General features: G+C 48.6%; 5 protein-coding genes across 5 annotated transcripts; 2 read left to right on the top strand and 3 right to left on the bottom strand.

Annotated features, from left to right (window-relative positions):
- Window positions 1-13: 13 nt before the first annotated feature.
- BP5553_01825 (putative ran exchange factor prp20 pim1) lies at window positions 14-1,897 on the top strand (the record flags this gene model as incomplete). Its single annotated transcript, XM_032010448.1, has 3 exons — window positions 14-436; window positions 485-1,021; window positions 1,076-1,897. 3 exons carry the CDS (start codon window positions 14-16, stop codon window positions 1,895-1,897), a joined length of 1,782 nt encoding a protein of 593 aa, XP_031874502.1.
- A 2,590-nt stretch (window positions 1,898-4,487) lies between these two features.
- BP5553_01824 (uncharacterized protein) lies at window positions 4,488-7,482 on the bottom strand (the record flags this gene model as incomplete). The annotated part of the gene is made up of 4 exons (XM_032010447.1): window positions 4,488-6,093; window positions 6,140-6,970; window positions 7,023-7,319; window positions 7,373-7,482. The coding sequence occupies 4 exons, from the start codon at window positions 7,480-7,482 to the stop codon at window positions 4,488-4,490; spliced, it is 2,844 nt and encodes a 947-aa protein (XP_031874501.1).
- A 631-nt stretch (window positions 7,483-8,113) lies between these two features.
- Window positions 8,114-11,071, bottom strand: BP5553_01823 (Protein kinase-like (PK-like); the record flags this gene model as incomplete). Its single annotated transcript, XM_032010446.1, has 3 exons — window positions 8,114-9,528; window positions 9,578-10,421; window positions 10,472-11,071. 3 exons carry the CDS (start codon window positions 11,069-11,071, stop codon window positions 8,114-8,116), a joined length of 2,859 nt encoding a protein of 952 aa, XP_031874500.1.
- A 460-nt stretch (window positions 11,072-11,531) lies between these two features.
- BP5553_01822 (Branched-chain-amino-acid aminotransferase) lies at window positions 11,532-12,814 on the top strand (the record flags this gene model as incomplete). The annotated part of the gene is made up of 2 exons (XM_032010445.1): window positions 11,532-11,742; window positions 11,799-12,814. The coding sequence occupies 2 exons, from the start codon at window positions 11,532-11,534 to the stop codon at window positions 12,812-12,814; spliced, it is 1,227 nt and encodes a 408-aa protein (XP_031874499.1).
- Window positions 12,815-13,399: 585 nt separating this feature from the next.
- Window positions 13,400-13,882, bottom strand: BP5553_01821 (Uncharacterized protein; the record flags this gene model as incomplete). The annotated part of the gene is made up of 2 exons (XM_032010444.1): window positions 13,400-13,478; window positions 13,602-13,882. 2 exons carry the CDS (start codon window positions 13,880-13,882, stop codon window positions 13,400-13,402), a joined length of 360 nt encoding a protein of 119 aa, XP_031874498.1.
- Between the last annotated feature and the right edge of the window lie 82 nt (window positions 13,883-13,964).

Genomic DNA, 13,964 nt, shown 5'->3' with positions numbered 1-13,964 from the left:
TCTGACCTTCAAAATGCCACCAAAGAAAGCCAATACCTCGGCGGCGAAGTCCGCAGCAAAGCCAGCAGCAACGAGAGCCAAGAGAGCCGCTACACCAAAGCCTGCTATACTTCCTAACACGAAGAAGCCCGTTGCCGCCAAAAAGTCCACTGTCGCGTCCAAAGCATCGAAGCCAGCTGCCTCCAAACCCGCAGCCAAGGCAAGATCCGCCACTCCCAAGCCTGCCGCAGCCCCAAAAGCCGCGAAATCCACTTCAACAAAGCGAAAGGCTTCTGAGGAAGACGTCGAGGAACCTAAATCAAAGAAAGCAAAGACCGCCGTCGAGCCAAAGAAGGCCGCCGCCAAAGCAGCACCTAAGCCTCCAGTAAAGAAGGCGCGTGCCAAGTCTGTCACCAAGAAGGCAGCAACCGAAGAACCTGATGAGAAGCCGGCCAAGGTAAGTTGCTCTTGTTGATCTTGGAGCAAATGTTAACTCTTCCCCCAGGCCGCAGTCAAACCAGCAGCTGCCAAACCTAAGAAACAACTTCCTACCCTCAATACCCCACCTACTCAGAGACTTGATATCTACGTCTTCGGCGAGAATTCAGCTGGCGAGCTTGGCCTTGGAGCCAGAGGCTCGAATGGCAGAAAAGTTACTGATGTCGCACGTCCTCGCCTTAATGATAAGCTTTCCGCCAAAGATGTTGGCGTTGTACAGATTGCTGTGGGTGGCATGCATTGTGCTGCTCTCACTCATGATAATAAGATCTTAACCTGGGGTGTCAATGACCAGGCTGCTCTCGGTCGCGAGACCAGTGATGAAGGAAAGATGGTAACCCTTGACGCTGGCGAAGCTGAGAATGAGGATTCCGATTCCGATTCCGACGATGATTCTGGCTTGAACCCTTCCGAGGCCGAACCCCGCGAAGTTGATCCAAAATACTTCCCAGAGGGCACCAAGTTCGTCAGCGTCCATGCTGGTGATAGTGCTACATTTGCTCTTACAACTGTTGGTACAGTGTACGGATGGGGCACTTTCCGAGTATGTTATCCTCATTTCCAATGCTTATACCTTGCTCCTTGCTAACTCTATTAGGGTAATGATGGTATCCTTGGTTTCCGCACCGATGTCCACATTGCACACTTCCCTATGCTCATTCCTGAGCTTAAGAACATCACGTCTATGGCCATTGGCTCCAACCATGTTCTCGCTCTTAATAACAAGGGCAGAGTCTTTGCCTGGGGTGCTGGTGAGCAAAATCAGCTTGCCAGACGCGTCGTCTCCCGCACAGCCACTGGTGCATTGATTCCTCGCGAGTTTGGCCTACAGCGCAAGACCATTGTTCACATTGGAACTGGTGCTTATCACAGTTTTGCTGTTGACAACAAGGGAAATGTTATGGCCTGGGGTCTAAACACATTCGGTCAAACTGGTGTCCCTAAAGATGACGACGAGGACGATACCGTCGCCACTCCTACCTTAGTCGAGTCATTGAGCGACTATTCCGTTCAACAAATCACTGGTGGTGCCCATCATAGTATGGCCTGTACCAAAGATGGCAAAGCACTTATTTGGGGCCGAGCAGATGGCGGACAAACTGGTCTTGATATTTCCAGCCTCCCTACTGAGACATTATATTACGACGAGTACAACAAACCTCGCTACCTTGTTAAACCCACCGCCATCCCAAACGTCAACTGCTCATATGTCGCAGCTGGCAGCGATACTTGTGTAATCCTTGGCGATGATGGAAAGGCATATTCATGGGGGTTCTCAACCAATTACCAGACAGGTCTAGGCACAGACGAAGATGTGAAGACCGTACAGCATGTGGACAACACTGCTGTACGGGAGAAGAAGTTGGTGTTTGCGGGGGTGGGGGGACAGTTTGGTGTTTTGGCAGGCGTTGCAGCATAAAGTGTAATTTTACAAAATTCATTTCTTTTACCGGGCTTTCTGTTCCTGCTTCATGAGGTGAAGCACATGTTTTAGTACATATTTCTGACAATGTCAAAGGGAATTGACAATGGTAGTGGGTTCATTCGTGGACGAATTTGCATTTGGGGAAGGGACCGTATCTACCGGCGAAACGGCGATAACAAAATAGTTAGATCATACGGAGGAATATCACAGCTAGATACATTCAAGACCCTCTCCTTCTCCATGATTAAAGGCTCAAGTGCCAAGTGCTTGTGGAGTGAGACCGTCTCTCGCACAGAGGTAAAGACTTCTTTGTCTAGGTACTTTAAAACACCACTCTCGCACCGCGCAACTATACTACGCATCATGATGCTTCTTCTATACCTGTATACCTTGACACTTATTGTTGATTATACAATAATAGCCAGCTTGTTCCACTGCAAGTTTTCGAATACGTAACACAAAGCTTAACTCGATACCAGAAGCAAATTCGGTTTACGTATACCACCGAAAACTAACGTTAACGGTGTAATACCAGGTCGAGCCCCTGACCTTAGCCATCACTGGCAATGCTTAGCCATTATATCGTTGCCCTAATACTAATATGTACAATGCACCTATGTAAATTGACACCAAGGGGTTAAACTGACAACAACCTATAAGTTGACAAAAGAGAGTATTTAACAACTGTCTTCTCCCCAAAAGCCACGAGCTTTACCGATTCTGCTAAAACTGGCTCATCTGCAAGTGCACAGTATATATGCCCGATCACTCTGCCCACTCTTCCTTCCCTCTGTCCCAGTTCAGTCAGGAATAGGTCGATCATTGGCAGGCTGGGCTACCGAAAGCGGTGCATCCCTTTTCGACTTTTGCGGCCATAAGTGTGTTACTCGAGGAAGCGGCTAGCACGAAAGGTACGAAGTACGAAGGCAAATTACTGCGGTTCTTTGTCGGACATGAACGTGATGGGCCGCGGGCTGGTGATGGCAATGCTGAGCCGGTTGAGTCATAGGGGGTGCCCACAAACATATCTCAGGCATATAGTGTTAAATAAGGGAGAAGTAGCGAACATGTACCGGTTGTATAGTGTAGCGGTTAGCACGGTTAGCTTCTACCCCATACCATCAAATAATGTATTTGGCCACTGATTTCAATTAGTGGGATTTTGATTATATCAAGATATTCCCGAATCCCCGGTTCGAGCCCGGGTACGACCTCTGAGTTGTTGATTACTTTTTTTCTTACTTTTTTGTATTTTTGTTAAAAAATTTTGGGATGTCTGTTTTTTTTTTGGGGGTGGTTTGGAACTTAGAGCGCTAAAGAGTGACGCGATTGGGGGGGGTTTCTGGCGTGGTGCAGGGGAATGCTGCCGAGGCAAGGAAACTAGTAAAGTGTTATGATCTAGGATATTGCTTGCGGGTCAAATAGGGCAGAAGGAAGTAAACAAACCTTTATGGTATAGTAGAAGGCGAATTAAGTGTCGCTAGATTTTTAGTTAATTATTTTTAGCGGGGTCTATTTCCAGACACTTGTGGCTGTATATCCCGTAGGTACCGCTACTAATTGTCAGAGCTAATTTGTCATCGCAGAGCGGAGCCAATTCTTGCCCGTACATAGTCTAGTCTGATGAATTTGTACTAGAAAAATACATCTTATATAAAACCATCGGCGCATTCGTTCTCAGGATACTCTTTTCTATAGACAGTTAAAGGCCTTATATTGCTTGCAAATTGGCTTCGCCCTCTTTTTGGCACTGGCACCGCGAACAAACGAAAGCCACCTATCATCAATTAATGTTCATCAAAAAGTTACTGTCATTTAAAGGTCATTATAGTTTGTTTCAAAGGCAGGAGGTAGTGAAATCTCACAGTATTGACTGGACCAACTTTTATACCAATAATAGAAGGTCAAAGTTTTGGTGTAGTGTCACGTGGTAGTGCATCTGAACGACACGTGACTGCAGAAATGGGTGAGCTGGTGAAATTATTTCATGAGTGACCCGGCGTCGCGCTACGCGCTCCGCATCTAGTTATCTAGTTCTTGATTAGCCTTTATTAAAAAAAGCTATATCTAAAATCAAACTTAGGTTTAAGTCCTACGTAAAATTTAGCGATAATGTAGTGGGGATACAAGAGACCACTAGTTATTTACTCTGTTCTTGTATTTTCACCTGTACTAGAATTAGCACGTGGATAAGTGGAGCCGCCTGGACATATAAGCTCCTGGCACTCACTCTCCCTTTTACCCACGACAACACACTGACGAATTCGTCACAATACAGCCGGACTAGGGAGAAGCTGGCTAGTTAGGGTAATTACGAATATAAACTCAATTTGCTATACTTATAATGATAACTGGATCTTGTGACTATTAGTCGTTCTGAAACTATGGTTTAGACTTCTTTAGCCAGATGACCAAACGACGATAATCCGACACCGCGCCTATCGCCTAATTGATGCCTATTACTTTGACTGTAGTCTTTTGGTTGTTTTATCCACGATTCCTCCTGATAAATCTAAGGGTCCTCCTAGCTCCTCTACAGTAGTATAACGACAGCCTCGTGTAGAGTAGTCTATAATAGTAATATCTAGCTATATATCGAATCCTTAACTTCGAGCTCGGCGCCCCGGTCGAGTAGTAGCGTGACGACAGCATCGTGCCCGCCTAGAGCAGCGTACGACAGCGGTGTCTGGCTACTATAATCTTTGGCTTCGAGCTCGGCGCCTTGGTTGAGTAGTAGCGTGACGACAGCCTCGTGCCCGCTTAGAGCAGCGTACAACAGCGGCGTCCGGCTACTATAATCCTTGGCCTCGAGCTCGGCGCCCCGGTCGAGCAGCAGCGTAACGACAGCCTCGTGCCCGCTCATAGCAGCCCACGATAGCGGTGTCCGGCTATATATCGAATCCCTAGCTTCGAGCTCGGCGCCCCGGTCGAGTAATAGCTTGACGACAGCCTCGTGCCCGCCTAGAGCAACCCACGACAGCGGCGTCAGGTTAGATTTCGTATCCTTGGCCTCGAGCTCGGCGCCCCGGTCGAGCAGCAGCGTAACGATAGCCTCGTGCCCCCTCCGAGCAGCCCATAACAGCGGCGTCCGGCGCCTAGAGTCCTTGGCCTCGAGCTCGGCGCCTCGGTCGAGTAGCAATGTAACGATGGCCTTGTGCCCCCTCCGAGCAGCCCACGACAGCGGCGTTAGGCCAGATTTCGTATCCTTGGCCTCGAGCTCGGCGCTCCGGTCGAGCAGCAGCGTGGCGACGGCCTCGCGCCCGCTCCGAGCAGCCCACGACAGCGGCGTTAGGCCAGATTTCGTATCCTTGGCCTCGAGCTCGGCGCCCCGGTCGAGCAGCAGCGTGACGATGGCCTCGTGCCCGTTCTGAGCAGCCCACGACAGCGGCGTCTGATTATAACTGTCTTTCGAATCAGGACTATTACTACCAAGTAAATCTCTAACTGCGCTGTCCACTCCGAAGTATGCGGCTAAGTGCAGGCCAGTCATTTGCTTTGGAATTTCTTGGCTGTATCCTTTATTCCCGGACCATGGCTTAACAGCCATAAGTGCTTGACTTGATGCCTCGACTTGGCATTGTTTCTGAAGAAATTCTGTAATACCCTGATACGAATTCGAAGCCTCCCGAGCATGATATCCCCAATTATGCGCTACATAATCGTATAACTTGTTTGATTGAAGCCGTTGCTCAAACTCGTCGTCGTTCTGGCAAATCCCACTCTCGAACTCGTCGAATAAGAGGTATGAAATGCAGATTGTGGTGATATTAGTCTGCGCGTTAGAAAACCATTGCTTTTGCGTTCGCTCGAAGTATTCCTGTGTTGTGTAGTGGACTAATCGAATAATCCCGCTTTCCTCGTCGATTGTAACTAACCCCGCACATACAGAGACCATGTCTTCAATCTGTGGTAGATTCTCTTCATCGAGCTCGGAGTCGCCAACCTCTATAGCAAGGGCATGTTGGAGTTCCAATGTAGTCAACGGTCTCTTTGCACACGTGATCCAGGATAGGACTTGTTTTGCCAGCTCTTTTTGGTCTTGTAGCTGCCCTTCGACACGGTCCATTGCGTTGTTATATGCACAATCATATATGTTTGTTCCCGTAGGTAGCTTCGCAATAGCGGTTCGGATAGCTTTAGCTGATCTCTTTCCAATCAGGGAATCAAGATAGAGCTGTGCAAGGAGGAACCTTTAAACACGTTAGCGCTTATACACGGAGGACACAGGGAACCTACATTCCCTCTACTAATAGCACAATCCCAGTTTTGATCTCCTCTTGTAGGTCTAAGCTACGACTAACGAAGGCTGGGAGTCGAAACATACAGCTATCGAGGTATCGTCGGACATCTTCTTCACTAGCACGAATCTCTAGTGAAATGCTCCCTTCAAACCTCTCCGTAACCTCGGGCAAGAATCTTGAGGTCGCAAAAATGTTTGCTCTTGACTTAGCTTGAGCTAAGAAGATCTCTGTCAAGAGTCTCGTCCGGCAGCCATCAGTCGTTCGACACTCGTCGACTGCGTCGATAATAATAAAGACTTTTGAAAACATTGCAGTTACAGACTGAAACGTTTTCGATATTTCATCAAGTGTTGGTCGGGTTCGTTTGTCTTTGTGTTTTTCATACAGGGCCTTTACACTATCTGGTAAAGAAGACCTCTCCTGGCTCAACTGCTTTAACAGGCTTGCAAGCAAGTCATCGGCCTTCTGCTCGTCTTGCCGCCGGAAGTTGCAATAGAGGTACGCGATGCCAATGTCTACCTCACTCCGGAACCGCATAGTCAAATCATCGATGGTGATCGCAGTAAGGATTGTCTTCCCTGCTCCAGGAATCCCAGGACAAAACAACGTCTTCTTTGGCGATTTCACCCATGTCTGATATTCCTCCGAATCAATAAGCCATTGTCCAGTCCCCGCTTCTCGCCGATTAATGAAATCGCTTTGTTGTGGAGCATAATCGATAGTGGTAAGCCACTCGAGAATGGTCTGCCGCTCTTCACGACACTCTCGGTCATCTTGGCGCTTATTCAAGCGATCCACAGCCACTTTCGTTGCTAGGGAGGTTTGACTAAAGACATTTAGTCGGAATATTTTATATGTAGGAGATGATGCGCAATCACCTGGCAAGTTTTCCCTGGAACGTATTTAACAGAGTGATGTTTGCTATGATACGGCTCCGTAGATCACGTATATCATCCGGTTCCCACTTTAACCTCTTCCATACTCTCTTTATACTTCTGCTGACGCCCTTCGGCCCTGGTTCGAGCTCGTGATACCTGTCAAGTGTAAGTTCTAGCTTCTCGAGTACGTTTCGACAGCCGCTTGCGATCTCGTGGAGCTCTTCCGTCTCTTCATTGTTGAGCTCTCGTTCCGATAAGACTTCGAGGTCTTGAAGAACAATTGAGAGGCTTCTGACTCTATCAAATGAAAATAGGTTAACGCCAGTCAGTGACTAGACTGTATTTCATACTCATCGGAAATGTCCTTGAACTGGCCCGGGGCGTCAATGAATTCCTTCCGGATTCTCTTCGCAAGCTCAATTACTGCAATGAAATCGCCAACGCTAAAACCAAAACTCATCGTGATAGCAAGCACAGCTCTGTTATTAGCACAGGAGAAGGTAGGCTAAAGGAGAGTAGACGTAGAGAAAGCAGAGAGTGAAAGAAGATCGTCTTACGGCTTCGCAAGCACGCCGTCTGCACTCAGCCTCACGAGGCTAGATTGCGCCCGCTTGGCAGACTCGGGCTTCATGCGCTGGCCACGTCGGGCTAGAATAGGAGGCTGAGATCGGCCATTGAGGAGTTAGAAGGGTCACTAACTCTTCAAAATGCTCTTGGCTGGGAGTAGCCCTACAGTAGTCCCGCAAAGATATTGGAGGCACGACCCGCCATGGATCGTGCGCATGCAATGACGCCAACACGTGCAATCGTCTACATTTTGCGGCGACGACCATTCTTGCCGCCAACGCGAGTATCTGGGGTCTTCCAGAGCGTGTACCATGAAGTGTGCCCATTTTACATCCCAGGCGAAAGGGGACCAAGCTGATTTTGCAAATTTGACCGTACAGACACGTAATTCGCCCTCTACTGTATCCTCGCTGAATTTACATTTAAGTCCCAACACATGCGATAACTATCAACAATCCGTCTATAAACACAACCTGAACGCCATTTTTGATTTCCTCCATATTTACTATCCACTCATATAAGCCCTACAACAAGCTCTCATAAGCATCCAATCCCGATTTTTGCGTAGGAGGCTTCGCCTGGCCAGGAGTCCCTAGCGCTGAAGGGAAATTCGACTGCTGTGGAGGCTGCCCAAAAGCCGGCCGTGGAGGCGGCGACGTCACGCTGCTCTGCTGCATCCCGAATGAGCTTGACCCTGGTGGCGGAGGTAGTGAGAATGAAGATTGAGCAGACATGGCTGGTCTTTGCTGGTTTAAGGACATATTTGACATTGAGTTCCCAATATTTCCGAGAGGTGGTAATGGCGCGTTGAAGGATTGGGAATTGGTATTACTACTCCAGGGGTTTGGTGCGGCGGCACCCCAGTTAGCTGCTGTCGGGGTTTGAAACCCAGAAACAGGCTGTGGAGCTGGGTTCGAGTTGTAAGTGTTTGTCTGAGCCTGCAAAGGTGTATTAAAGGACGTCCGAGGTTGCAGTGGTTTGGAAAATTGAGTTGAGGATGGAGAAAGTGCATCAAAGCGGGATAAATCCGGGGTGACGGTTCTCGAAGCAGGTCCAGCTTGCTGTGGTTGAAGAGTTGACATAGAACTTCCAGAGTATGCCAGCGTTGCTGGACTTGGTGTCGACCAAGAGAATGTAGGCGCTTTCGATTGAATCGAGTTGCGCGCGGCTGGCGACGTTGGATTTGCTGGAGCACTGTCCCAGCCAGAATCCAGCGGGTTCGTAGATCCATTCGATGATACATCACCCTTCACGAGTCGCTCGAAGTCCACTTCGCCGGCATCAGAACCGCCATTTATGGGTGGGAATGCATTTGTTGCACCAAATGACATGAAATCGTCAGTCCGAGCAGAATTCGTTCCCTTCACCCCCGACAGTTCTTGAAGTTTCTTCGTTTGTTCTGCCTCAACGCGAGATGACAGGGCTTTAATAAGTTCCATGAAGGACTGGAACTGGGTGAGGTCAAGCAGTGGCCCCAAACTCATGCTCCACAACACGGGTAAGATATCCATAGCAACAAAATCCGCATCGGCTACACCTCCCACCTGTCGTAGAACATTAAGCGAGGCCATCGCAACAGCTGGCTCCTTCGTCTTGATTGCTCTTACGAGAGGGACAATCTTTTCTTGCATAGTGTATTTATCAAGAGCGGTGGAGGAGCTCTTCTTGCTAGCACTTGTATTCATGATACCATCTAGGCCATCATTACTCGCTTCGAGGGTACTTGAACCACCACATAGAATTACAAATGCTTCTAATCCTCGAACCTTGATCGCGAGACTGCTCGTTTTGGTAAATACCGAGGCAATGACGGGGAACAGCTCGTTTTTGATAGTCGAAAAATCCAACACCGGGAGAATCATCGGCAAGGTCCGCAAGGAAGCGTCTACAATGCTATGAGTTGGAGACTCAATCGCCAGGTGTACAATAGGGAGGATTTCTGCCAAGGTTAGCAATTAATGTAAATTCTATAGCAAGTGACGATTTACCATCTTTAAACTCCTTGCCCGAGCAATTGGAGGTAATTTGTTTCATATGCTGCAGCAGTACCATAAGTCCAGCTTCCTTAGCCAAGTCCCGCTCAGCCGGACCTTTGGGATTACTGGGCGTTATGAATATCTCTCTTAACCTTGGCATGATCTTTTCTGTAAATGGCCGCCGGCCAGATGGTAGTAGTTCAATAATCGTGAAAATGTTTTGCAGTATGAGAGAGAGCAACTCGCGGTCTTTCATTTCTTCTAATAACGCAGGAAGGATTTTCTTGTCAAGGACGGATCGGGGGAATGACGGTAGGACTCGGGAAAGTCCGCGCATGAATTGTGCTTTCTCGTTTGGAGATTTCGCCGGCAGAGAGTCTAAAAAGCGGATTGTAGACATTAGGATATTGTCAAAATAATCACTTTGCTGGAACTCTTTTGCAGTCATCCGCTGCGCTGGACGTCTGGTTATAAGCCGGGGAAGTACCGAGGCGGTCAAGTCTCTTGGGATCGGCCGGGAGGATAGAAAGCTGTTGCTAGCTGAAGGAATAGTTGATGAGGATGTGAATATTCGTTTGTAGGTTGATATGCTAGAGTTGGTTTGTAGAGGAGATGTATGTGGGGAGTTGTATAGGGCAATTATTAGAAGACCGAGGGAGAACATATCCGCTGCCACATTTAGATTAGAGTCCAAGACAAAATCCGGTGAGCAGTAGTCAAGATTTATTTGTACAGAATGAGGGAGCCGTGGGTCGATATTCAATATCTCCGAGAGATTTATGGGCTGCACCGAGGTTGGCTTGGTTGAGTTATCAGGAGGACTTGAGAAAGCAAGGCCACTGATCTTCCAATCCGACTGCATACAATTAGTCAAACATCTTTTAGCATTCGGGTGTCTTATCCCACCTTGGTATTCACAAAAATCGCATCTGGAGTCAAGTTCCCATGCACTAGGCCTGCATTATCGTGTAGGAATTCCAGCGCCTTGCTGACTTGCAATAACCCCTTTTGTATTTCCAACTCGTCGATTTCAAGCTCGCGCCTTCGCCGGGACCCTTCCGAATCTTCGGTGACGTATCGACTCGACCGACCGCCCACACCTCCAGATCTTTCTTGGTCATCTTTCTCTTGCAACAACCCGGATAACGATGCAGTCACAGTTTCAGTCGCAAACTGCAGACCTCCATTTCTTGTCTCCTCCACGGGCTCAACAAGCTCTAGAATATTGGGATGTCGAAGTCTAGCAAGGGAAGATGCCTCCTTCTTTAGTCTTTCGACAACTTCATCTATGGCGCGCTTTATCGATGAGGCACTTGATCGACCAAGTGACCCTGAATGGGATTCTAGAGACTTTCGATCGAGGACAAAGATTGACGCCGATTTGCCAGTCGATTTCTTCTTTCCGTCATATATCTTCCATGGCCCTGATGTAGAGATGGGAGCCGAAGAAACGGTGTAATTGGAATTTATGTTCGAGGAGAACGACTTGAGCGCCGAACTGAACATGATTGCATTGCTTCAAAGCTCCACACCGTCATGCCCAATGTGCCTCGTCGATTTATATTTGTGCCTTAGTCATAGGAATTCGAGTTCTCGTGGGCTGTAGATTTCCTAAAATAATGGTGAACAAAGAGATAAATATCGTGTACCAGCTGAGAAAGCGTCCCCTAAGTAAGATACAAAATGATGCGTTGTCTGCGATTGGTGGATGGGGAATCAATTGAGCCTCGTCAGAGAGAAAGGTGTCAGCCACTTGTGATTAGTCAGCAAGGCTCGGTGGTAAGCGGCCAGGGGTCTCCGTTCCGTTATTCGGAGCGCGTACAAATAAACCTCAATCCGGATATCGACGGCGATAGAGCTGACTCTACTTCTCCACACCGCTGTAACTTATAAAAGAGCCCGTCCAAACTCTTGACTTAGCTCGATACCATCCTCGACATTGAATATTTGGTGTCAATTCGTCACAATGCTTCGTCAATTGCGACCTCGAAGCGCGCTCTTCAAGCAGTCCCCGTCGAGGCTGCTAGCTGCTTGGGAATCCCCGAGAGCATATAGCATCAAAGCCGACGCAGCAACCACACAAGATATCGACCCCTCTAAGCTATCTATCACCAAGACGACAACTCCCAAAGACTTGGTTCCTCAAAATGAACTCGTTTTCGGGCGGACGTTCACAGGTACGCATCACTCTCACCCACTCTTAAGACTCATAGCTAACAACTCCCAATAACAGACCACATGCTCAGTCTCGAATGGACAGCAAAAGAAGGATGGCTAGCACCCCGCATAACGCCCTACCAAAACCTCTCTCTCGACCCCGCAAGCTGCGTCTTCCACTACGCATTCGAATGTTTCGAAGGCATGAAGGCATACAAAGACAGCAAAGGGCAAATACGTCTCTTCCGACCCAAAAATAACATGGAGCGCATGAACAAGTCCTCGGCACGCATAGCACTGCCTACATTTGACGGCGCGGCTATGATTCAATTAATTTCTAAGTTCGCTGCACTGGAGGAGCGGTTCATTCCCTCCGAAAAGGGATATTCTCTCTATCTGCGCCCAACAATGATTGGTACGCAAAGAACACTCGGAGTTGGTCCTCCGGGCTCTGCCCTGCTCTACGTGATTGCTTCTCCAGTCGGCCCATACTATCCCACTGGCTTCAAGGCGATATCACTAGAAGCTACGGATTACGCAGTTCGAGCCTGGCCCGGAGGGGTAGGTGATAAGAAGCTGGGCGCTAACTACGCGCCTTGCATCTTGCCGCAATTGGAGGCCGCGAAACGTGGTTTCCACCAGAATCTGTGGTTGTTTGGTGAGGAGGAGTTCATCACCGAGGTGGGCACTATGAATATGTTTGTGGCGATGAAGAACAAGGAGACTGGCCAGAAGGAGCTCCTTACAGCTCCGCTGGATGGTACCATCCTTGAAGGTGTCACTCGGGATTCTGTCTTGTCGCTGGCGCGCGAGAAGCTTGTAAAGGAAGGATGGAATATCGTTGAGCGGAAAGTTACCATGAAGGAGCTAGCTGACGCCGCGGCGGAGGGCCGGTTGTTGGAAGCTTTTGGTGCGGGAACTGCAGCCATTGTTGCCCCGGTGCGGAACATCAGCTGGAAGGGCAAGTTGGTCGATTGTGGGCTGAAACCCGATGAGGAGGCGGGCGAGGTTGCTTTGAAGATGAAGGACTGGATTGAGGCGAGACAATACGGTGACGAGGAGCATGAATGGAGTTATGTTGTTCCGAAATAGATGGATTTGACTGGGCATGGGGTCTTATTTGGATATAATGCCGTGATGATTGTATTATACCATCCTTCGTAAGGTGGCTTGAGTAGCAACCTTATACAGCGGCTCTGCATGGCGAGCTTTTACAAGACCGGAAGGACGGGCTGGGTTCTTGTTATTTAGTTATGACTTAAAATCTTAGCCTCCTAAATCCTTGATACAACCCATGCACATAAGAATGGAGCAAACCCAAACCTCCAATCTTCACACATCACCAGCCAAAGTTATTATCACCATGAACTTCAACGCAGAAAAAAAATCTAATTGCCGTTCTACTGCTATCTCATAAGCAGGCAATCCCAACGCAAAACCAACGCAACAAAGGAAAACAATCCCCATCCCATTTCTCCAGTCTCTCCCTAAACATGGCTCACAAAATCCGCATGTTCGGTTTCATCTCCTCGGCCAACCCGGCAAAATCGCCCTCTCAGTGTATGCGCGCGTGCACTACATCTAAACTCAACAACCCCCTTTCAGCATCATATATACAAACCCCTTCCTTCCACTTCTAGTACCAACCCAGTTCCCCAACATCCAAACCACGCGGGTTTATTTACTCTCAGGCTCCTTCAAGATCCCCTCTACTTCTAACCTCCGACGGGCTTCCTCGAGGGCCCAGGTTTGTATCCTGTTAATGAATTGACAATTAGCACGCAATTCCTCATCTTCGGTGACCATCTCCTCATCCCCGGTATCCATACTCGCTCCCCTCCTATTCCCCACTTCCGGAAAAAGTGAAAAAGTAACTCACGAGGTATCAGGCTTAAAAGCATATGCCACAAATCCCAAGCCTATAGTCCCAAAGAACCCATAGAACCAGATATTCTCCCACCCCTCCTTCTCCACCTTCTCGCCGGGCTTAACGCCAAAGAGCCATCCAGACGGCGGGTCGTACTGATCTGCGTGGTGGTCCGCTGCCCTAGCCAAAGGCGTGCTAGAGAATGATCTTGAAGCTGGACATGAGAGGGCTGAGATGGGGGTGCGTATGGAGGTGGAGAGGAGCCGCGATGTGGTGCTTGTGAGGATGCGCATCTTGTCTTTGTGTGTGTGCGGCGGCGATTGATTGACCCGATGCGATGTGCGTAGGGGGACTCTACGAGAGGAATTGAATCAA

Source organism: Venustampulla echinocandica, assembly GCF_003357145.1.
Source record: "Venustampulla echinocandica strain BP 5553 chromosome Unknown scaffold_0, whole genome shotgun sequence".
Classification (NCBI taxonomy): Eukaryota; Fungi; Ascomycota; class Leotiomycetes; order Helotiales; family Pleuroascaceae; genus Venustampulla; species Venustampulla echinocandica.
This window is presented reverse-complemented; position numbering and strand designations above follow the sequence as displayed.